We start from the raw sequence: 23,873 nt of genomic DNA, 5'->3' as shown, positions 1-23,873 counted from the left end.
GACTCTCAACCACTGCGCCACCAGGGAAGCCCGGCAGGCGGACTCTCAACCACTGCACCACTAGGGAAGTCCCCAGTTGTTAAGTGTTGACTTTAATAGATTCAGGATGGATTGCCAAGCTCTTTGAGCATAACTCAGTAATGCTGTGAATACTCAGGTAGTTCATTCCTGAGAAAGCTCAGCTGTTTGCACTCTGAGAATGACAGATTTTTATCTTTAATGTTTTAATATCATACATGAGGTTTGTCTTGGCCCTCTTGCTGAAGGTGGCTTAAATATTGCCCCATCCCCCTACAATCACCTGACGTCTCTTCCTCTGGGAGACTGCTGGGGGGGCAATGGTGAAGTCAGTTCTCTCTTGTGACCCAAATCAGAGAGGACGTGGCCTCTCTTCTGAGACTACCTTTTAGCATAAATTCTAGGTACTCTTCCTTTAACCCTGTGCTGCTTTTGCTCAGAGGGCCCTTTGGAACCTGATTTCCCTGTAGATCTTACCTGGTGTTCATTACTGGACAAGGTGCGTCATTCTGCATTTTCCTTCAGGTTCATAATGGATTAATTGAAGAAGAGTCCCTAATAGTTTATGATATACTATTCACATAATATGGGCAATCACAGCGCCTCCTGCAGAAGGCTGGTGGGAGGTGCATACAGCTGATGCACGTGCCTACTGCCTTGTATATATTGATGTATTCTTGGCTGCTGGCTTTGAAAGGATAGACTCACATCTGTTCAGTTTTATGAAGTGCTAGATGCATCCTCTCTTCACATTATCAGTCCTCACCAGAACTCAACTGTACTGGAATATTCTGAGTTGGTCATTAGTGGACTTGTAGTCATCAATAAAATTTTCAGTTTCAGCGGATAGCTGTGTTGTTTTCATAGATGGATGGGCTGCATCTGGTGTGCTAATTCTGAGACTTTGTTGCTGCTGTTAGTGCTGTTGAGATCAAGGGATCAGACCAGGTATGGTGTTAAAATTGTTTCTTTAGGAAGATCAAGAAATTTCATTTTGGGAATTCCCTGGTTGTCCAGTGGTTAGGACTCTGTGTTTCCACTGCAGGTGGCACGGACGGGTTCAATCACTGGTCAGGGAACTAAGATCCCGCATGCTGTGTGGCAAAAAAAAAAAAAAAAAAGAAGAAGAAATTTCATTTTGAAAATCCATAAATTAAAGACATAATGTCATTTAATGATCAGCATGTGTCCAGTCCAGTTCTGGGCTCTGTGGATCTGTGAGAGGCAGCCTGACCCCCTGTTCTTAGCCAACAGGTTCCTCTAAGCCATCTGTGGTGATAAGGGAAGGTGGCTGCTGGACATAGCCAGGACTCCTCTGGGTTTCCTGAGTGGCTCAGTGTCTTTGAGATGACTTGGTAGCTACTTCACAATGAGACATTTAGAAGTCAGGACAGAAAACAGTGGGTACATGGCCGACTGGGCCCCACTGGATAAGAGATGACAAGGTTCCAGCGAGGAGCTAATTTAAACCAGTATCATTTTGTGAATCCCCTGGTGGTCCAGTGGTTAAGACTCAGTGCTCTCACTTCCGAGGGCCCAGGTTCAATCCCTGGTTGGGGAATTAAGATCCCACGAGCTGCGCGGTGCAGCCAGAAACATTAAAAAATTAAAAAAATAAAAAGTATCATTTTCAGGTTTTAAAAATGTATTTGTAGCCAAAAGCAGCATTCAAGCAAATTTTAACATTTTAATATGAACAACATTTTTCATAATAATATTTTAAACGAAATGTTTTTTCTCGGTTTTCATTCTGTGATAGTGGTCTGTGTGGATGCATAGTTTTTTTTTTTTAAAGGAAACTAATTTTAAAATTTAATTTATTTATTTTTGGCTGCATTGGGTCTGTGCCCGGGCTTTCTCTCTAGTTGTAGCGAGCGGGGGCTACTCTTCTTTGCAGTGCGCAGGCTTCTTACTGCGGTAGCTTCTCTTGTTGCAGAGCACGGGCTCTAGGCACGTGGGCTTCAGTAGTTGTGGCACGCGGACTCAGTAGTTGTGGCTCGTGGGCTCTAGAGCACAGGCTCAGTAGTTGTGGCACATGGGCTTAGTTGCTCCGCGGCATGTGGGATCTTCCCGGACCAGGGCTTGAACCCATGTCCCCTGCATTGGCAGGCGGTTTGTTAACCACTGTGCCAACGGAGAAGTCCCAGGTGCATAGTTTTTTTATAGAATCATTTAGAAGAAATGTCAGCTATAACTAAGGAATCCTAGGCCTGAAGTCTCCATGAGCCTCAATAAGAAAATACTACAGCAACATGCATGGGTCACATGCCTCTTACCTTGCATGGAAGAAAGTGGGGACCCCCCACTCTTAGTGAAGTAAGCTGTCTTGAGTCCTTGGTTTTCTCCAGATGTACCTGGGTTGTAGGACAGGAAAGCACTCACTCACTGATAGTGCACTGAGACATGCTATTGTTTAATAGGGATGTATGTGTCTCTTTTCAGGAGTGATTTGAGCTCTAGGGAGCAGGGACCACATGTTGGTCACTGTGTGTCTTCCCTCCTGCAGTTCTTATCTGTGCACCAGGCATGTACCACCTTATAGGTCTTTGGTTGCTCCTGTATGAAAACTCAGTCCAGTGAGCAGAGTACCAAGGTTCTGTGTATTCTCTTGGCTCCCTATGTTGAAGTGTGCTCCTTGTTTTTCCTTGATTCAGTAGCACCCTTGTGTTTTGCAGTGCTCTCTCTGGGTATCCTTATCTAGGCCTCCAAACACATCCTAATCTTCTGACCCCCGAGCCGGATTAGAAGATTAGGCCCCCTGGTGGTCCAGTGGTTAGGATTCTGTGTTTCACTGCTGGAGGCCTGGGTTCAATTCCTGGTCAGGGAACTAAGATCTCACAAGCCTCACGGCCAAAAATAAAAAGATTAGGCCCCCACCCAAGTCTTGATGTTCAGGGTTCTGTTTTGTAACTAGCTTACTTTCCTATTAACATTAAAATTAATATATGAACTACTTTCAGCGTCAGTAAACTTAGCTATGCAGCATCCTTTTCAGGAACTGCATATCCTGTATCATTTCCTCAGGAAAAATTTACTGAGGTGGAATTGCTAGCTCAGTACACCTTCTGAGGCTCTTTGATAGCCATAACCATTGTGCTTTAAAGGAGAATGTAGGGGCCAGAAAGGGTGCCCACGGACTTCTAAATTCTCCTTGCAGTTAGGGCTCATTAGTTGCCGGGAATTCAGAGATTTTAAACAGGGGTTTTTTTTGTTTGTTTTGTTTTTCTGGGTTTATACAAGAAGTCCAAGCCTGAGGTTTTCTGCAAGTAACAGGCCTAACTAGAGGTGCACTTACCATGTATGACCTCCTACAGCAGCCTGAGGAAACAAATCACATTAGGGAACCTAACAGCTCTTTTGCTTAAATTGGATGCTGGGTCGTTAATTTACGGTAGATAGGATGGTTTCGCATAAGTTTCAAATCAAACTAATTTCTTTGAAGGGTCATTAATGAAAACAAAGATCGAAAAATCAAGAGATCCAGGAAATCACTAAGACTATAAGAGTCTGAACTTGAAAGATGAAACAGAGAACCAAGAGGAAGAATTTGAAAGTCAAGCCTGGGCCTGCAATAGAGATGAATGTATGCATTTCTCAAAATACAGAGCACTCTGAAAGAAACTACGTTATAATTTGATTTCTTTTTTTTTTCTTTCTAGGTATCACATTCAGTTGCTAAACTTATATTAGTTAATTTCCACTGGCAAGTCGCAGAGATAATGGACAGGTAAGGTGTTTGGGGGAGGAAGAGCTGGCATCGCCCATAGCTCCTCTCTCTGCCTACCCGCCCAGTGATGATTATTGTTTATATTTTGGAGAATATCCTTACAGTGTGCAGATTATATTTTTAAAACACTGGATCATAGTGTATAGCCTTTTTTCTCTCAGTATATGGTGAACATTTTCCCATGTTTTCAGCATATTCTTTCTACCCCAGTTTTAATGCTGGCACAGTATTTTATTATATAGATGTTCCATACTTTTCCAAACCCCTGTTGTTGTACAGTGAAGTTAGGTCAAATTTTTTATGCCATTGTTAATTTTTAATCAGTTCCCTTCTAGATAACACTTGACAGTATCTCCAGTTATTTCTTTCAGACACATCAAGTGAGGAATACATCATGACATAGTGCATATTACCTTCAGAGAAAAGGTCAGCTAGTTTACCCCACACCTCCAGAACCAGAGCCCTTGAGGCACACAGCTTGGAGTCTCAGGTGTCCTGGAAGTTGTCAGGAGGAGGGGTTCTTCCTCCTCATGCATCCTCTAGGGGGATTCCTCTAAGAGGCATGTGCTTCTGTCTAGCTCAGGGTTTCTCATCCTAAGCACTGTTGATGTGTTGGGCTAGATAACTCTTTGTTGTGAAGGGACTGTTCTGTGACTTGTAGGAGGTTTGGAAGAATCTCCGGGGTCTACCTACTAGAAGTCCTTAAATCAAAAATGCCTCCGGATTGCCAGATAACTCCTGGAGAACAAAATTGCCCCTGCTGAGCAGTGCACTGGTCACTACCCCTGCTCTTTCACACCACAGTGAGTCTTCTTTCTCTGTATGGTGTGATTCTGTTCATTGGCAGAGGAAGATCATTATGCCTTTCCTTCTCTAGGCTAAGAAGGCCAAACTAGCTGGAGCAGCTCAGCCTCATCAGGAAAGAGCAAATGCATTCCTGGTTCACTAACTGCACTCTCACTCTCTATACTGAAGAGCTGAATACAGTTAGGTAGACTTCCAGATGAACTTCCCTGTCTGCACTGCTATCCAAAACTCTGGAACCACATAGGTTCCGGTAGTGGGTATCTAGCACTGTCCAAACTCTCTAGCCTAACTTGGGGATGGAGAAAATTTGGATAGCTATAAAGATATTAAGAATAATAGTGTGAGAACTAGGAATAAAAATTGAAGTAGGCATTCTGACTAGGCAGAGTAAGGAAATCGTGTATATGAGATGTAGTTCTTCCCTGCTCAGATTCCTGGTGTCTTGGTAATGTGATTACCTGGACTTTGTGTGGCACTTTTATTGCCACATGGTAACTGTTTTTATTTTTAAATGTATTATGCCATACCTCATTCCAGAAAGGAATTAAATTTTTATTATGAAATTTTTTTTTCCAAAAATGTGTGAGTGCGCACTCGCATGCATATGTGTGATGTATATAGGTTTTAAAGACAAATAAAGCAAACAAAGAAACCCTCTGACCTTTACTCAGAGGCCTCTGATGGCAATCCCTGCCTGGCTACAATCCCTTCCTTCTCCAGGGCGACCAGTACCTTGAATTTGGTATTGATTATTTTCTTATTTATTCTTAAATTATATATCTTACAGTTTTGTATGTTTTTAGAACTTTACAGACATGGAATCATATCATATGTATTCTTCAACTTTTTAAATTAACAAGGTTGAACATCATGACATCTTATCCATCCTCCTGTCTAAAACTATTTGTGAGTTTTTAGTTTTTTGCTGTTAAAAATAATGCAACTCTGAAAACTTTTGTACATGACTTATAGTGTCACATAATTTTTCTAGGGTTAAGTACAGAAAGTGAATTGCTGGGCTGTAGGGTATGTGTTACTTCAGCTTTACTAGATAACGCCAAAATGTTTTCCAAAGTGATTGTACCATGCTGTATACCCACGTGGTGTATGAGTATCAGAATTAAAGTTTTGCAGTCTGGTGGGTGTAAATGGCATCTGGTTGTTTTTAATTTCAATGTCCAGATTATTAAGGAGGTTGATCATTTTTTCCTATGTGATTTGTGCTTCCTCTTCTGTGAAATGCCTATTATGTCTTTTGCCCATTTTTCTAATTGTTTTTCATTTCAAATGGACGTTTAGGAGTTTTTGTTTTGTTTATTCTGAATATCAGTTCTTTACCAGTTGTATATGTATTGAATTATCTTTCAGTTTATAGCTTGGCTTTTCACTTTATCTTGTCTTCTGATGAACTGAAGTTCTTTTGGCTTGTGGAATCTCAGTTCCGTGACCAGGGATTGAACCTGGGCTACAGCAGTGAAAGCCCAGAATCCTGACCACTAGGCCACCAGGGAATTCCCTGAACTGAAGTTCTTAAATGTAGCATACAGAGTTTTCCTTTATGCTTTACTTTTTCTGTGTCTTTAAGATATCCTTTCCTATTCTGAAGACATAGAGATATTTGCTTGTAATTCCAGAAAGGGACTTAAAGCAGATATGGTCCTTCATAAGTATTTTTCTTATAGTTCAGTGCCTTTAAGACAGAGTTGTTATTCTTATACCAATTGAGAGCTAAAAAAATTGAAAAAGCAGAAAGTATTTGTAGTAAGGTAAAAAGCAAGCTTGGTTTTGCGAGAAGGTAGTTAAAAGACAAAGACACTTTAGTGTGACTGCAACACCTGTTGGTCTATCCTGTTTTTGTTCAGAAGTAAAACTATTTGTCTTCAGGTTCTGATTCCCTTTATTTCTACTTTTTGTTTTATAGATACAAGTCTAATTCTGCTCAACTGCTCGTTGAGGCTCGAGTTCAGCCCAATCCATCAAAACATGTGAGTGTGTCCTCCTTGAATAAGGCTTCTCCTGTTGTCTGTGACTCTTTCTGTGGCTCACATTGTTATTGAGAACCATCTTGCCTTGTTTATAGTGCAATATGCCCATGATATTTGTTCCAGCATAGGCCTAAATCTTCCATTTCCATTATAGTTTGGAAATTTTCCTCATAGATGAGGAATCATTGCCTGCCCTCTCCAGCCTCACCTTTTTCCTTGCACTTACATACAGCCTGTACTCTATTCCTGCTGTGTTCTTGGTGTTCCCACTCACCACATACCTCTTTGACTCTGCTTGTGCCTTCCCTGGCCTGGAATGTCCAGATTCTGTCCCCATCTCAGCTTGTGGAAATGGAACTCATCTTTAGAGACCCACATGCAAGCCATCTCTCAAAAAACCTAAACCTATCTCCTGGGACCACTCCCCTCCAAACTCCTCTAATTATATCTTTAAACCTTTACGTGTATGTTGTAGTAATTCACTCATATCTTTTCAGCTCCCCTACTATACTGTAAGTGCTTTTTAAGTTTAGGAATCAATGTATAGCAATTTCCTCTGTATCTGGGAGTTCAGTCAGCATTTGTCAGATGAATGAGGGCCATGTTAAAAGCACTCTCAGGAGGGAGAATTGGGGCTCAGATCACCACATAACTTCTGCAGTCTCTTAGGAGAAAATTTCTAGGAGCATACTGGACAAACATGAGAATACGGTCCTTTTCCTCAAGTTATTTTCTGTATTCCCAGTAAACTAACAAGAACCTAATGTTAAACATGTAGTGGACTTTTTCATTGGTTAGTGTTTTTGGCTGGGGTCCCCGGATTGTCTTTGCCAGTTGTAGCATGGTATGGATTCTGGAGTTTAAGCTTTACAGTTATTTGCCCACAAACTAGAAGAGTTTCTTCCCTTGTAGAAGCCTTCCTCATCTCTCTAAATTAATTGTATGTGACATCTCTTTGGTATGTTAAGGATGAGTTGTAACTTGGTAAAAACTGTAATACTGTGTGTTTTGGACATATTGATATGGGAAAACCACTGTCTTTGACAAGTAAAACTGCACTGTGGGCTGTTAGAGGCTCACACTCAGCCTCTAAGCACCTATATGGCTGGGTTTGTAGTACTTGTTGAGGAGCAACTCTGTGCTGTGCTGAATGAGGGCAGTTTTCTAAAGAAACCCAATAGCCTCTGAAAGAAGGTGGATTTGAATGACCTCTAAGGACCTTGACAGTTCTGAAATCTGGGTCTTTTCAGCCTGACGTTATAAACTACTGTTAGTTCTCATTTCCATCTTCTCTCTGCCTCTCTAAATCCTAGTGATTCATCAAGCCTAGTTCAGTTACCACCTCCTTCAGAAAGCCTTCCTGATAATATGCTTTCTGCTCAAAACTGGAACTCGCAGAGTGCACACATTGAAGTTGAGTTCTGACACTTGTTGCAGGGTCAGAATTGCCTCCCGTGGCTCATATCACTCTGCCTCTCCCCAGGTCCCCACAACCCATCCCCCTCACCACTGCGCAGTGTGTATGCAGTTTGTGCGGAAGGAAAACCTACTGTCTCTGGCCTGTCAGCACCAGTTTTGCCGCAGCTGCTGGGAGCAACACTGCTCCGTACTTGTCAAGGATGGCGTGGGTGTGGGTGAGTCTGCCATAGGATTTATAAAAGGCTGGCATGAAGTATTTAGCTTTAGCTCTGCCCTTTCAGGTTCTCAGGTCAACTGAGTGTTTTCTTGTGAGCCTAATTGAAGTTTTTATTGTCAGAACCATTGGTTTCCAAACACATCTGTCTGAACAATGGCGAAGTTTAGACCTGAGTAAAATGAGAGAGTTAAGGCTAATGTTTGGGCATATATGTAAATGTTGGTGTGAATGCGAGGCTACCTTCTCTTGCCTTTTGGGAAAACTGTCCTTTAAGCTGCCTACCGTATCTATCTTGATTCTCAGAGTGGCAGCCATAACTCAGAAACACCTAGAGAGTTTGCTGTTATTTAGGAAATATAAGCACAAATCAAACTTGATGATCAGTTAAAGGAATATTTAACTACGACTTGATATTTGAAACTAAATTAGCATTACTTTAATTGTGTCTGCAAAATCTCATTGTATTGACGGTAATCACATGCACGTAATATTAAACATCACAAAACTAAATTGTTAGTTAATAACCCTATAGGATTTTTTAAACAGTTTTGTTTTTTATTGGTGCTGTTTGTGATATATATGATTTAATTTGTTTTGTTTTTGTTGTTTTTTTTGGTGGCACTGTGCGGCTTACGGGATCTTAGTTCCCCGACCAGGGATTGAACCCGGGGCTCTGGCAGTGAGAATGCCGAGTCCTGACCACTGGACCATCAGGGAATTCCCTATCCTATTTAATTTGGAATAATATTTTAGTTGCATCACTGTGCAAATATATTAATTTCTCTCTTCTTTGAATAAATTCTGATACTTTAGGGGTTCCTTACGTAGAATCTGAATTTGTTGGTTGAACTCAGCAAATACATTATCGTTGTGTCTTCTGTGATACAGTTGTCCATCAGGTTGTCTTTGTTCAACAGGTGTCTCTTGCATGGCTCAGGACTGCCCGCTTCGAACACCAGAGGACTTCGTGTTTCCATTGCTGCCCAATGAAGAATTGAGAGACAAATACAGACGCTACCTCTTCAGGGACTATGTGGAGGTATGCCCAGCCCCTGTTGTGCCCTCTGTCTTCCCGGGCCTGCTTTTCATCAGATGCTCACCAGTTACTTCATAGACTAGGCTGCCAGTAGATGCTTTCGTTTGAAGAAAGAGCTCCACGGCTTTAAAACAGTTTGAAAACTACTAGAGTGCTAGTGAATCCCTGGTCTGTTGCTTCCTTGTTATGTATCCCTTGACCCATTATTTTACCTCTCTGAGCCTTGGTTTTCTCTTGTAGAATGGTCACGCATCCCCACCTTATACAAAGTTGCTTAAACAAGCTATTGTATGTCAGGGGATAAACACAAGTCAGGCATATCTCAGGAGTTGCTGTTCTGTTCAGTTCACTGTGTGATTCAGCACAAAAAAGAAGTGTTGCTTTTGGGGCAATTTGAAAACTTGTTCAGGTTTTCAGCATGGTCAGTTTTGGAGTCCTTCCCCTCTGTTGCACTACCTGTTCAGGCTTGTTGGTTCCATGCAGCATAATTTTCATCTTTGTCTTCCATACCTCAGCTTATTGGATTGATTGATGGTCTGGGTCGTCTCATGCACATGCCACAGGAAAAGCAATGCCTTGTTCCTTGTGCTGTTTGCTGCCTTTGGTAGATGCCTGAGGGTCGTTGAGCCCCTCAGAGTCTTATGCACAGCTGAGTGGTTTGTGTTCCTTTCCAGCCCTGGTCCCTATGCCCTTTCATTTCAGAGACACACTTCTGTATTCCATTTTGTCATCTAATCTTAGAGCATTCTAGTGAGTTGCTACCTAGTTTAAACTAAGCATTCAAAGGTCATTTTCAGGTATCTCCCTGGTGGTCCAGTGGTTAAGAATCTGCCTTCCAATGCAGGGGATTCGGGTTCGATCTCTGGTTGGGGAACTAAGATCCCACATGCCACGGGGCAACTAAGCCTGCGTGCTCTGGAGCCTATGCGCCACAACTAGAGAGAAGCCCGCACGCCGCAACGAAGAGCCCACGCGCCGCAACGAAAGATCTCGCATGCCACAGCGAAGATCCCGTGTGTCGCAACTAAGATCCGACGCAGCCAAAAAATAAATATTAAAAACAAGCAAACAAACAAAGGTCATTTGCACTACCTGCCTAATGTCTGGTCTTCACGACATCCATCTTGAATTCCTGTAGCCCCTTGATATAAGTCATCAGCTGGAAGAACAGAAGGCGTTTGAGTACTCAGGGAGGTCTAATTTGGAGGCACCAACTAGGGGATGTCCTCATTATTCCCCCCCTTGGTGTGTTCACAGAGTCACTACCAGCTCCAGCTGTGCCCTGGTGCAGACTGCCCCATGGTTATCCGGGTACAGGAGCCCAGAGCTCGCCGAGTACAGTGCAATCGGTGCAACGAGGTCTTCTGGTAAGAGTGAGTGTGGGTGCTGAGCAGCCCTGGGCTTGTGCCTTCTCCTGCTCTAAAGCATCACTGCTGTTGCTCTTGCGAGGGTGGGTCTGGGAGAGGCAGGGTCTTTGAGCCAGAAGAGCAGCTCTGTTCCACGTGGGCAGGGTTTGTACCTAGCATCTCATGTTCCATGAGATGTTTGATAATAGTCAGTCTGGAGACAAGAAAGGGGCACAGATTCTTGGGGAATGTGCTGTGGTTTATGCTACTGAGACTCATGGCCCAGAGACTTCGTGTCTGTATGGGTGTGTATCTACCTGCGCAGATAATTCACATACTACTGTATTTGAAAGCAACAGCCATCAACATTTTAATCTTTCTCTTGGCCTTTCTGCTAATTTTATAACACTGTATTCCATAAATGTGTTTATATTTACCTGGGGTTTACTCTATTCAGTAGACATGATGGGAATAGCTAAAGTATACTGAAGGCTTACCAGAGGAAATGCTCTGTCCTGATCATTTTACCTTCATTATCACAACAACTGTGTATGATTGTACTGTTGTTACTCTTATGTTATAGGTGAGGAAACTGAGGTGCAAGGTAATGGCAGAGCCATAATTTAGGTCCAGACCTATCCCCAATTCATGCCTCCCTGGAAAATTCATGGTGGGGCTTCAGAGAAAGTATGTAGAAAATGTGGTATGTGTGCATATGTGCCTGCCTTTCAAGATGTTGTTGAGGGAGTCTGTGATTCTCCAAAGGTTAAGAACCACTAATGTGGTTGCTTTCCATCCTTTGTGTCCTGCATTATGAACTTCTTTTCCCTGGGACATGTGTTAGGCTACCTGCCTGAGAGCCTTTATCCATAAAGTTGTGTTGGCTTGGACAAAAGGGAAATTAAAAACATGGGAGCCTGGCCTGATGAATGTTGGAGTGTTTTTCTTTTCTGATTTTAAGTTTCAAGCATTGTCAGATGTATCATGCCCCCTACAGATTGCACAAGTTCTGGCATTGTGCATCCTGTGTGCACATCTGACTTGGAGATAAGCCAAGGCTCCCAGAACTGGATCTCATTCCTGCCTTGGGCCTGAGTTGAGGTGTCTTCTCAGAATGCATCCCGGTGCCCTTTGGGAAGCTGAATTCGGAATTTGATATTCTGTCAGGAAGGATTGACACCACGTAAGATATTTAAAACAAACATTTCATTTGGGTTTATTGAGAGAAATTCACACAGTACTTCAGTATAATCCTGGGTAAGAAAAGGTCTCAGATGCCTTGATAGGTGATGTTACCTCTTTGAAAAGCTCTAATTCAGGATCTGTTGGCTTGGACAGAAGGAAAATGAAGAACACAGGATCTGACCTAACGATTATCTTTTCTGGTTTTAAGTTTCAAGTGTCGTCAGATGTATCACGCCCCCACAGACTGCGCCACAATTCGGAAATGGCTCACGAAGTGTGCAGACGACTCTGAAACAGCCAACTACATTAGTGCTCACACTAAAGACGTAAGGACTGTATCTTACCTGTCATGGATCTGCCCTCCTTAGTGCTGCCCAGGGCCTTGCCCAGGAGATGTACCATCTGAGAGCAGAACAGGGCTCTTGATGGAAGCTCTTGATCAGGGCCTCAGGGCTCTTGATGGAGGCTGCCCAGACCTGGCAGAGTTTGTAGCAATTTATCATAGTATGCACCAAGTGCATTTATTTTAATAAATGCTGAAATGCTTGGAGAAGTTGGACCCTTAGGAAAACTAATTAGAAGACGACTAGGTTTTATTGAATGCCTCCCAAGCTTTAACAGGCCTGGGAGGGAGGTAGTTGATAGCCACACCTAATAAATAGCAGAACTCTAATGCAAGCCCAGGCCTGCCCAATTCTCATTCTGGAAACTTCCCATGGGAAAGCATGGCCTGTAGCCCCTTGAGTTCTGCATGACTCAGCACTCAAGGCTGTACCCTGTGCCAGTCACACGCTGAGTCGATGCACTCACAAGCACAGCTGTGACCATGACATCATTAAGCATAGTCCTTTTCATGGCGGTGGAAGAGCACAGCATCAAACTGATCTCTGCATTGCTGCCTGGGGTTGCTGGCATCTCTCAAATGAGAGCGAGCTTTAGAGGTTATTTCCTTGGCCTCTCCTGGAAGCATAAGTTCAGGCAAGCTGATGAGGACTTAGTCCAGTGTGGCAGCTCTTATGCTGCTTTGGCATTCCTCCCAAGCAGGCAAGCTCTCTACTGACTCAGCTTGTGCTTAATCTGAGCGGCCTCGTGGCAGGGACAGATGGTGCTTGGAGTGTTTCAGAGCCAAACATGCTGACCTCATTTCCTTGAATTGCTGTTCCAGCCTCAGCGACCCGCCACATTTAAGTGAGATGCTCATCCCCAGAAGTGCTCGCACGATGAGCTACTGGGCACGGGTGCCGGGAGCTTTGTGTAATTTGTCTTAGAACCGGCCTGATGGTGCGTGAGCCTAATGGCACCCTTCTGTCTCCTCAGTGTCCCAAGTGCAACATCTGCATTGAGAAGAACGGAGGCTGCAATCACATGGTGAGCAGACGCCTGTACGTTTTGCTTATGTGACATGGAGCCTTTGGTCAGCGTGCCCTTAACATGTTCTCTTCTGTTTCCCTCTGACAGCAATGCTCCAAGTGTAAACACGGTGAGTCCCAGGCTTGATGTGCAAGGCCCAGTAGCACAGTCTCTGTTTCTTGTGCACGGGTCTCCATTGCTTGTTTAGTGAGTGCTTTTGTGGTGAAGTGATAAAACAGAGGGCAGCCTTAGTCACTTATAGTCATGATAACCAGAATAAAGCACTTCTTGATTTATTATTTTTCGGTCCCTTTTATAATCCCACTGCCATCTCACTGACACATGTATTCAGAAGTCAAGTTTGGGGTGACTATTAGACCCTCATGAATCCTCAGTCATCCAAGAAGAAGGTTTTAGTGCGTTCTTTTTATTTTTGCCAAGGCAGGTAAGTAGCATGGGACTTATCTGTGCTGCCTTACAGGTACCTTTTAAGCAGGCTGTACATGGTTTTACTGGAGGCAGTAAAATAATAGTTTTTCTCTGAGGTTTTTATATATATATATATATATATATATAAATTTATTTATTTTTGGCTGCGTTGGGTCTTCGTTGCTGTGCGTGTGCTTTCTCTAGTTGTGGCGAGTGGGGGCTACTCTTCATTGCAGTGCGCAGGCTGCAGTGGCTTCTCTTGTTGTGGAGCACGGCCTCTAGGCGCGCAGGCCTCAGTAGTGGCTCGCGGGCTCTCGAGTGCAGGCTCAGTAGTTGTGGCGCATGGACTTAGTTGCTCCGCGGCATGTGGGAACTTCCCGGACCAGGGCTTGAACCCGTTTCCCCCTGCGTTGGCAGGTGTATTCTTAACCACTGTGCCACCAGGGAAGTCCTCCTCTGAGGTTTTATAAAGTTTTCAGAGGGGGTTTTGGCCTTTCAGGCCTCCGTCATCTATCAGGTGTAGGTTACATAGAACCTGTTGGTTTTGCTTTCCTTTCCTGCCAGGACAAGTAAAGATATAAAATTCCTTCAGGTAGAAAATATGTCTAGATAGGTTTCTTACACAGCTGCTTAGATGCCAACCAGGAGGCCATGAGAGTTTCTCTTTGTAAGAGCCTGACTAAGGCTATTCCTGTGTTCTCCCAGGAGCACACTGTAATCAGAGTAGACAAGTCAAGGTTTTAGACTGGAGTGGTGACCCTGAAGTGTACAATGAAGCTAGGTCTGAGGGTAGTGGCATATTTCCTCAGTGACATCCCACCCTAGCTTTTCTGCATGTTTGAATGAGAGGGACATGTATGATCCACTTAGAACAGTGCACCAGACATACATACAGTTTAAAAAGAAATGACAAAGTGAACACCTGAGTACCCACCACATTCCTAGTACTGAGGAAGTCCTCTGTGTGTCCCTCCTCAGTCATAGTCTCCCCATCCCTTACTGCCCAGAGTTAACTTCCATCCCTCGCATTGCTGTATAGTTTTACTATCTGTACAGGCAACCCTAAGCAATGTAGTAGTATTTAAAACAGTAGCAAACACAACCTAGCTGACTGAGGAGAAAGTAATATTGCCACTGTTCAGTGAAGCCTCCTAGGAGAAGAGAAGTGAACGACCTCTGGGTCTCTTGATTTGGCTTTAGCTTTAGCTTCTCCAGATTTTACAGAAGTCCCTTTTGGGAAATCATTGAGCCAACTTATGGAGTGATTCCTGGGAAACAGGGTTTACCACTGTCGGGGTCTCTGGCAGAGACAGAACATAGAACTGTGGTTGGCCCCTCTCCATTAAGCCACAATAATTGTTCGAATGTATAGCATCCATAGAGGATCTTTATTTTTCCCTCTTTGCTTCCTCAGTATGGAAACAGAGTCATAATTCTGGGTATGTTCTATTGGGTAGATTTTATGAAAATGTGCTTTTTCTTTTTTCTTTTTTTTTTTTTTTTTTTTTTTTTTGGCCACCCTGCGTGACTTGTGGGATCTTAAATCCCCCACCAGGGATTGAACCCAGGCCACGGCAGTGAAAGTACTGAGTCCTAACCAGTGGACCGCCAGGGAATTCCCATAAAAATGTGCTGTTTAAGACAGAAGAAAAGGGGGAAAAGTCTTTCTTTCCAGTTTCATGTACAACACCTAGGACAGGTGTTGAGAGTGGGAGATAGTCAGGAGGGCAAATGTGTTTTCTGAATGACCAGGTGGGCTTCGGTTGGACAAGTTTCTGCTTGTCACAGAGGCATTGACACAGCAGACCAGTGGCCTTGTACAGTCAGCATCTGCTTGTGTTGGATTAAACGGCACAAAGCATATGTGTTCATGAAACTGAGACTATCCGTAGGCTGTTGTTCAGATCAGCAAGGACAGGCTTACAGGGACAGTGGGATGTGACAGGGATGAGAGGTATACATTCCCTGTGTAAAGAGGCAGCCTTGGAGAGTTCTGGATAGGTGACCCCCCCCACACCCCCCACCCGGAGCAGGATCTGTCTGTTTTCCTGCTTTGCCTGTGACTTTGGAGGAATGTGGGCTTGTCTCGTGTGTGTAAATACTTCTTTCTCTGTTCTGTGTAGACTTCTGCTGGATGTGTCTAGGAGATTGGAAGACGCACGGCAGCGAGTACTATGAGTGCAGTCGGTACAAGGAGAACCCTGACATTGTCAATCAGAGCCAGCAAGCCCAGGCCAGGGAGGCCCTCAAGAAGTACTTGTTCTACTTTGAGAGGGTAGGCATCCAGAAGCCTGGAGGGTGGGCTTCTTCCATTTGGCCTGCTGGGTGAAATTCCCAGTGACTGGTAGCCACAGCCAGCACGCGCACACAGAAGTCAGGAAGTGGAACTCCTGCAGTGGCCTGTGTGGTGCCTCCATAGATACGGCTTTCAGGCTCCACAGGGCGGCCACGGCCAACAAGGAAGGACATGCTGACCTTGTTTGAATGATAAATTGAAGGATAATGAAGGATCATCAGACAGTCTTTTCCGTCCAGTGCCATGTTTGTTGTTTGTTTTTAATTGAGGTATAACTGACTGACAGTATTATATAATTTTCAGATGTACAACATAGTGATTCATAATTTTTAAGGGTGATACTCCATTTATAGTTATTATAAAATGTTGGTTATATTCCCTGTGCTGTACAGTATATCCTTGTAGCTTATTTTACACATAGTAGTTTGTATCTCTTAATCCCCTACCCCTATCTTGCCCCTCTCCCTAATCCAGTGCCATCTTTTGTTTGTTTGTTTGTTTGTTTTGGTTTTTTTTGCGGTACGCGGGCCTCTCACTGTTGTGGCCTCTCCCGTTGCGGAGCACAGGCTCCGGACGCGCAGGCTCAGCGGCCATGGCTCACGGGTCTAGCGGCTCTGCGGCACGTGGGATCTTCCCGGACCGGGGCATGAACCCGTGTCCCCTGCATCAGCAGGCGGACTCTCAACCACTGCGCCACCAGGGAAGCCCCCAGTGCCATCTTAATAGTCAGATTCAGAGGGCAGTTCATCCCAGGAAGACCCTTCAGAAGCCCACAGAGCATGGGACATTTGGTTTCTAAGCACAAGAGACCTGTAGTTACCTAGCTTTGCTTCATCCTCAGGGCTCGAGTCCTATTGCCGCAGGGGGGTAGAGTGATCTGGCAGGCAGACAGCTGCTCTAGACAGGGTTGGTAGTGTGAACTGAAGAAGCCCCCCTCCTGCAATCCCAAGGACACACAGTCCCCATCAGCTAGATGAGGCTGTGGCCATTCTGAACTCCTTTTGGATCTCCACCTTCCTGGGACTCCTGCAGCTTTCTCCCTCCTCTGAACCCTGTAGTGGGAAAACCACAACAAGAGCTTGCAGCTGGAGGCACAGACATACCAGCGGATTCACGAGAAGATTCAGGAGAGGGTCATGAATAATCTGGGGACGTGGATTGACTGGCAGTACCTACAGAATGCTGCCAAGCTCTTGGCCAAGGTTTGTACCCCCTCACTCTTCCAGTCCCTGGTTTGATGCCCAGCCCTGTCAGGCCCAGACCTCTGAGGGTGGGAGGCACTGTAGGGGGCAGGGGGCTCAGCACCCTGTGCAGTCCTGCATGCTCCTGCTTATGGGTCCACATTTTGCTGGGCTGTGCCCACTGAGGACCCAGCCCTCTGTGGATGTCCAGGGGATTTTAAGAAGAGTATTCCAGTGCCTCTGCCTGCAGGGAAAGAACTGCAGGGAAAACCAGAGCCCTTTTCTTCTTTTGTCCCATCCATGCATCACTCAAAGGAAAATAAGAGATTGTCTTTGGACAAGTATTGAGATAGATGTGTGGACTCTGATGTCCGACTCAAGAGGGAAGAGCCGTTGAGGCAGCTGCTGGTAATAAATCACAGTGTGAAAAAGGAACTGTGGGTGTTCTGTGACCATTTTTGTTTCAGTTTTTGCCATGTTGTCCCCCAATTCATCTTTTATTTGCCTTGGCCTCATTTCTTTCAGGCACATACCCGTTGAGCCAGGCTAATTTGCATGGTGGGGTAAGAACTGTAAAAGCCACCTGAGATCCATGTAGTTAGGGTCATAGATACAGGTCCCTTCTCGTCTCTCTATTACAGTGTCGATACACCCTGCAGTACACGTACCCATATGCATACTACATGGAGTCTGGACCCAGGAAGAAGCTGGTAAGGCAAAGTGATTCTTTTCTCTGCTCTCTTACCTTCAGAGGTGCCCTTCTCTACCTGCACTTTGCAGGAGAGCAAGGACCAGATGCCTGGTTATTGGGAGGGCAAAATCAAAACTGGCAATTGTAAAATTTTATTTCTCCCCTAGGCATTTCCAAAGTAGATCTCAGGTGCTGGTATTTTGTGTAATAGGAAGGCAGATATACTGAAGCCCGTGAACAACTATATTTTTGGGGTGACAGGCTGAAAATGTCTGTTGCCCCTTGGGAGCCAGTGCCCATGCTTTGGGAGGATATGCAGCTTGCATGTTCCTAAATATAGTGGCCTTTTTTTGCATCTTGGTTTAATTTTCATCTTAGATGTTGGGTTGTTTCCCCCCAATTATAAAGTAATTCACACTTATTGTTTAAATGTTGAAAAACTTAGAAAAACATTTACATCTTTCATCATCCCACCAGAAAGAAATGACCGCTGTTAGCATTTTCCAGCCTTTTACAATTAATATTATTTCTATAATCAAGGTTATATATATAACATTTTTTTGTTACAACTAATTGTTTTTGCAGCTGTCATTATTTACCAGGCTGGAAAATGCCATTTTGTAATAGTTGCATAAATGTTCCAGTATATGGTTGTACCAACATTTGGGGCATTTATTGTTTCTGTTTTTCACTATCATAAATAAGACATTGGGAAACCTCTTTGTGCAACTGATTTGTGCAGTGGGTATATAATTACTAAGTCAAATGGTTTGAAAATTTTTAAGACTGTTGATTTTCAGAAGGGCTGAAAAAACGAAGTATTCAGTGAATACAGTGTCTGTGAATATCCACTTTGACTTGTTTTTGCAGCATCCATTTCCCTGTATGTTGGGAGCATTCTCTTCAGTGGCTTAAGTTCTTCCCTTTTCTTTGGGGGCGGAGGGTGAGTGTGGCCTTGCCACATGGCTGTACTCCATAGGTAGCCTTTTGATTGGATTCTGGCTCTGGGTACAGGAAGTAGCACTGCTCTCTGAGGACAGTATCAGGGTTGTCTATAGCTCATGCGAGCCTGAGGTGCTGCATCTGCCCCTCCCATCTGCAGGCCCTGCCCCGGCTACAGCCCCCTCTCCTTTTGACCCTCCTGCTCTACCCATACAGTTTGAATACCAGCAGGCTCAGCTGGAGGCTGAGATCGAAAACCTGTCATGGAAGGTGGAGCGCGCAGACAGCTATGACAGAGGGGTAAGTGCTGTCCTCTTGGATCCTCTGGCAGGCAAGGGAGGGCTGGTGTGGTAATAGGTAACATGGTAGTTGGCATGTGGACTGGAGGCTGCTGCTGAGAGGGTGGGAAGGTCAGTGCTTTTGACTTCTTGGAGTCCGTGGCAGGGGTGGCAGGGGTGGGGTGGCTTTTGCTGCTCCCTGCTCATGGGACTGGCCATGCAAGCACCTATCTTGCTTCCTTGGTGCAGGACTTAGAGAACCAGATGCACATAGCAGAGCAGCGGAGGAGAACCCTGCTGAAGGATTTCCATGACACCTAGGTTGGGACATGGACGTGCCAGAGTGAGGAAGATGTGGCTGCGAGGTCTCCCGGCTGCTGTACTGCATGCTGCAGGCTCTGCCTTTCACAACCCCAGGCAACAGCCAGGGCCCCACTCCTGAGAGACACTGGCCACACACCTCTTAGTCGATTTCTGTTTTTTTTTTCCCACATCTTTTTGCTTCTTGTTTTTCCCAGGGTAGAGGCCATGTTGAATTGGCCTCTTCTCAGGACCTTTAATTCCCCCTGGATGGTTGTTGGGAGGGAGGGAAAGTTTTTTCTGAATGACTATTAATAGGATTAGATCATTACAACTTATAATTTTCAAAGGTTGTACAATTATACAAAAATAGGGGGCAAACAAACCATAGAATTACACAGAACCCTTTTTAAAAATAAATTGGCATTGGAGTGTTTTAACCTCTAGCTATTTTACTTAGAATGTAACATATGCTGCCTGCTCACCTTGCCTCAGAATCTCTACTGCAAGAGGGCCCCGGTGGTCTTTGCTTGCCAGATTCATATGTGTTTAGCCACAGCTAGAGTCCCATGGGAAGAGCATGGGTGGCAGATGGTGGGAAATTGAGTTGGCCTGAGTTATAGGCATGGAGCGCAGGGAATCACATCGTGCCTCCTGCCTGGTCCTCGTAGACCCTTTTGTGGTCAGGTGCACTGCCTTACGTTGGCAGTGAGGAGACAATACAGAACGGAGTCTTGCCATGGGGTGTCATCCTGTCTGTTGGCACTGTGTGTCTGTGGACTCATCTTAATTCTTGAAAGTGAGCTTTACCTGGGTCTGGCTACTCAGGCCAGAGCCCACAGCAGAACACGTAGGTGGGCTTGTGGCCCTTCAGACCAGGGGATGTGAGTTCAGCACAGTTTTCTTTTGTTTCCTAAAGATAGAGATCCACTTTTAAAGGGAATTGTTCCCCCAAATAAATTTGTTTTACCTTGGTTCCTTCTTTTGTGCCAGTGTTCCCATGGTGTGACTCTGACCAGGTTCACACACAGCCATACCTGACACTGTCCTGCTACACTTTCCTCTGGTGAACGTTAGGGTCAGAGTTCAGCATGGTCCTCCCAAGGACTCTGGTCTGCCTGGCTCAGGGACCTTGTTTGCACAAATTGTTTTCATGTTAACCTGGAGTGTATGTCTCCATTACCAACTCTAGGGGTTGGTTGCGCTCCCCCTTGCCTGGTTTCAGCTATTGGAGGACAGCACCTCTAGGGTCTGGGAGTCTGATGCCAGCACGGTTCTTGATTTGTGGTCCCAGCTCCCGTACCACAAGGGGCGGGCCAGGGAAAAGGGCCAGCTTTTTCACAGTGCAGAGGAACAAGTGGTTTGCATGGTGTCCTACCTGTCCTGAACCTTGGTCCTGTGGGCCTTTCAGAAGTTACATCTGTGATTCCTGGGGTTTCTATGGCTTTTTTCAGTGCCTCCACTCTGAGGCTGGCAGAGTTGTCCATACCTGATAGGGCCTCCTTGACCTCCTGGAAGAGTTGCTTGGGAGATCTGTGAATAAATATTGTGTTGGAAATTCTTTGATATTCAAACATTTTCACCTCAGTCGGTAATTTCCCAGGTACCGTGTAAGCTGTAAACTGAATCACTCTTGAAGGCAGAGGACAGCTGTAACTCTTGGAGTCGTGGGGTACATAGCCGGCTGCAGGCTCCCTTTCTCCCCGGTCAGGTTTTGCCTCTTCCTGTCATCTCCTGCAAGGAAGGGACCACGGGGTGGAGCGGTAGGACAAGTTAGAAGTATAGTAGATGAACCCAGAGTTGGACAGTGCTGAGCTAACTGAAGGAGGAGAGTGCCTGCTGCGGGACCTAGGGGTGGGGTGTGACTGCTGCATTGGCCCATGGAAGATCCTGGTGTCTGGAGCTTTTACCTCTGTATTGAGTCCTTTCTGTGTCACCGCCATGGCAGCTGCAGGAGCTGAGTTGCAGCTCTGCACCTTAAGTCACACCCTCGGCGCCCTGGGCATTTTTTGGACTGCACAGCTACCACATAGTGCATTTGCAGCCAGCTGTGACCCCAACCACTGGAGCTGCAGGAGGTTCTGTGCCCAGACTGCAGCCTGCAGCCCTTGATCTGTGGAGAGCTTTCTTTTGTGCCTCGAGTGGCTGTCTCTTGTTAACATCAGGAAGATGGAAAAGGTCAGGCAGAATTTTTCTGCCCTGCAAAGGAAGGCACAGTGTTTTCATGAATTTACCATATATCTTTGTTTTCTTCAAAGAAAAAGTTGAGGTGATGTCATCTGCTCAACCTTGAGTGGTTTATTCAAAATAAACTGCAAGTTTCTGATTATAAAATTGTGTGCAGAGTCATTCTTCAAAGGATCCAAGTAGCCTTCTGAGCCAATGCGCCCGGGGGTTCAGGCCAGTGAGCACCAAATAGCGGCCTTCCTGTTGGCCAGTCCCCTCTTCCAGAGGGCTGTGAAGGCCCCACTGGCCTGACTGCTCTGCCTTTCTTGCCTGTCTGGGGAGAGGTCACCTGTGGAGGGAAGTGGAATATCCTGGTATTTTTGGCTTTCCTTTTCCTCCTTGGGTGCAGGCCAAACCATTCCCCACCAAACACAGATCCCAGGATGTGGTAATGTACTGATTCTAATGCCCTACAGCCCTGCTGAGTCCCTGAGCTGCTTATTCAGAAGATCCTTGGGTCCCTCCAAAGCAGATGTGGGAGCAAAGGGCCATGGAGTATGGAAGCGGGACTTGTGGCTTCACAGGGACCCTGGGCTTAGGAAGAGAGGACTCTCGACAGGAACTGGAAATGTTTGGAGTTTAATCCCAAAGGCTGAGGACGGGAAACAGAGCTTGGATTCTGAACAAGGGGGTCCGCATTTGTGTCAGGAGTGGTGGCAACTTCACTGATAGGGGTGAAGCCTCCAGCACTGTGGGCAGCACAGCATGCACAGGGCAGCCAAGGCCGGGGAGGTCCCAGACACTGCTAGTCAATTCCACAACTGCTTCTCTTTGGACCTCAGATGTGCCAAGCCCCATGCTCAGCACGTGGGCATACAATAGTGTGCAAAAGATACATGGTCTCTACCCTCTAGGAGCCTCCAGAACATGGAGGACACAGAACTGGTCACTAGTGAATGTTTTCACTGAGTCAGCAAGGCCAGGGGCTGAAGAGCTACTCCTGCAGATCAGTGGGCAGGATACCAATGGCCTTGGCACCATACCCTTGGTGATCTTAGAACAAGAGAAGATAGCACATTCTAGCAAAATCTGGAGGAGGGATTTTCCACATACTCTTCAGGGCTTCCTGCAACAATCTGAGCATTGCCTATATACTGAGCTCTATTTTGGGCACAGAGGACATAGCCATTGAATTTGTTAGACCAGTTCCTGTCCCCACAAGATAATCACACTAATGGTCACTGAGCACATATCCACTTAGTCGTCACAGCAGTCCTGTGAGGTAGGTGCTGTCACTGTCCAAAATGAGTAATTTGCCCAAGGTCATCATTCTACTAAATGGCAAAACAGAAAACATTCGCTGTTAGAAATTGGAAAGTAAATCCAACTTTTGTAACAGAGATTAAAATAGCTCAGCACAAGACCCAGATTTGACTATGTATCATGATTGAGATGGGACTGCCACCCCCATGAGGTGAGCCAGCCTGGGTGGTAAGAGGTTTAGATATCAAAAAGGCCATAGCTTTTAAAAGGCCAAGAAATTATAGTTTATGCTGTGGTTTTGAAATTCCCATAGCCAACAGCAAGCAGAGCAGAAATAGGGGGTGAGGCGCCCCCCACTTCCCACCCAACCTGCTTGCCCTCTGGTGATGTTAGCTGTGCATAGCAGTAAGCATAACTCAATTGGATACAGGTAATAGGAACGTAGGAGAATGGAGTTCAGGAAAATAGTTTAAGGAACATGAGCATTTTGTGGTGATCTAATTATAGGTTTTAAAAAGCTAAAAAGGAAATGGTCTCAACATTCATTCATGGATGTCAGAAAACTGTGACATCTGGAATTCATTTCAGGAAGAAGGGCCAGGTCCTCGCTGCCTCTGTCTTTGCCTCCATGTTGGGAGAGTCCAGACTTGCCAGTTGCCTACAGAGCTCAGTTCCTACTCCACCTGAAGCAGGATGCTGGACCACTGGAGGTGTTTGGTCAGCATCCCAGCTTTGGCTGAGCCCCAAAGGCTCCCATTGCCACCTGCCCCCCCGCCTTGAAAACATCCAGAACTTCTCCTTTTATTGGACAGTGCTTCTCTAGTTTCCTAAGGAGATTGACAAAGATAGTCCCTAAAGGTGACTGGATGAACCCATGTATTGGGTTGGCCAAAAGGTTTAGCAACATCTTATGGAAAAACCTGAACAAACTTTTTGGCCAACCCAATACTTGGGCACTGATGAAACCTGCCATTGTATGTAGAATCTCCAAGAGAAGAAGATGGGGCTGCCCTACTGAGGAGACCAGAAAATGCACACTCTACTTGTCTGGGAGGAAGTTGGAGGGGGAGGGGGGTCTTAACAATGTAAAGACAAACCACCGGTGGGACCTGCCTCAATGATGTTGCTCTTGTCTGCATGTGCACCTTGGGGGGTGGGGGTGGGGGCGAGCAGAGAACGAGAAAGACCAGGTTTTGGCACTTGGCCACTGGTTTGTCCTCCCACGTCCATATTTGGG

The 23,873-nt window shown here is 45.3% G+C and overlaps 1 protein-coding gene, 1 long non-coding RNA gene and 1 other non-coding gene across 5 annotated transcripts; 2 read left to right on the top strand and 1 right to left on the bottom strand.

Moving 5' to 3' along the window:
- The first annotated feature begins 3,466 nt into the window (after positions 1-3,466).
- Positions 3,467-20,189, top strand: LOC102990544 (E3 ubiquitin-protein ligase ARIH2). 3 transcript variants are annotated; one of them, XM_028484882.2, is made up of 14 exons: positions 3,467-3,601; positions 3,678-3,745; positions 6,474-6,537; positions 8,021-8,171; positions 9,091-9,212; positions 10,467-10,576; positions 11,949-12,066; positions 13,058-13,108; positions 13,199-13,220; positions 15,643-15,794; positions 16,874-17,017; positions 17,638-17,706; positions 18,790-18,929; positions 19,157-20,189. In XM_028484882.2, the coding sequence occupies exons 1-14, from the start codon at positions 3,539-3,541 to the stop codon at positions 19,161-19,163; spliced, it is 1,281 nt and encodes a 426-aa protein (XP_028340683.1). In that variant the 5' UTR covers positions 3,467-3,538; the 3' UTR covers positions 19,164-20,189. The 3 variants fall into 3 exon arrangements, with proteins under 3 accessions (XP_028340683.1, XP_028340682.1, XP_028340684.1); XM_028484881.2 differs by having other exon boundaries at positions 3,476-3,601; positions 18,846-18,929; XM_028484883.1 differs by lacking the exon at positions 3,467-3,601 and having other exon boundaries at positions 3,617-3,745; positions 18,846-18,929.
- On the top strand, positions 3,754-6,220 carry LOC114484988 (uncharacterized). Its single transcript, XR_003678413.1, has 2 exons — positions 3,754-5,294; positions 5,413-6,220. It is a non-coding gene; the product is annotated as an uncharacterized lncRNA (long non-coding RNA).
- On the bottom strand, positions 8,818-8,890 carry TRNAE-CUC (transfer RNA glutamic acid (anticodon CUC)). Its single transcript has one exon. It is a non-coding gene; the product is annotated as a tRNA-Glu (tRNA).
- Positions 20,190-23,873: the final 3,684 nt, after the last annotated feature.

Source organism: Physeter macrocephalus, unplaced genomic scaffold (genome assembly GCF_002837175.3).
Source record: "Physeter macrocephalus isolate SW-GA unplaced genomic scaffold, ASM283717v5 random_265, whole genome shotgun sequence".
Lineage (NCBI taxonomy): Eukaryota > Metazoa > Chordata > Mammalia > Artiodactyla > Physeteridae > Physeter > Physeter macrocephalus.
Note: the sequence above shows the minus strand (reverse complement) of the source record. Positions and strands in the feature narration are given on the sequence as shown.

What these genes read in the sequence shown, in the direction of transcription:
- LOC102990544 (XM_028484881.2), top strand. Translation starts at nt 3,539, where the DNA reads ATGAAACAGAGAACCAAGAGGAAGAATTTGAAAGTCAAGCCTGGGCCT. An exon ending in CAAGGATGGCGTGGGTGTGG is followed by an intron (nt 8,172 to 9,090) that starts GTGAGTCTGCCA and finishes TTTGTTCAACAG; the next exon opens with GTGTCTCTTGCATGGCTCAG. An exon ending in CTGGACCCAGGAAGAAGCTG is followed by an intron (nt 17,707 to 18,845) that starts GTAAGGCAAAGT and finishes CTACCCATACAG; the next exon opens with TTTGAATACCAGCAGGCTCA.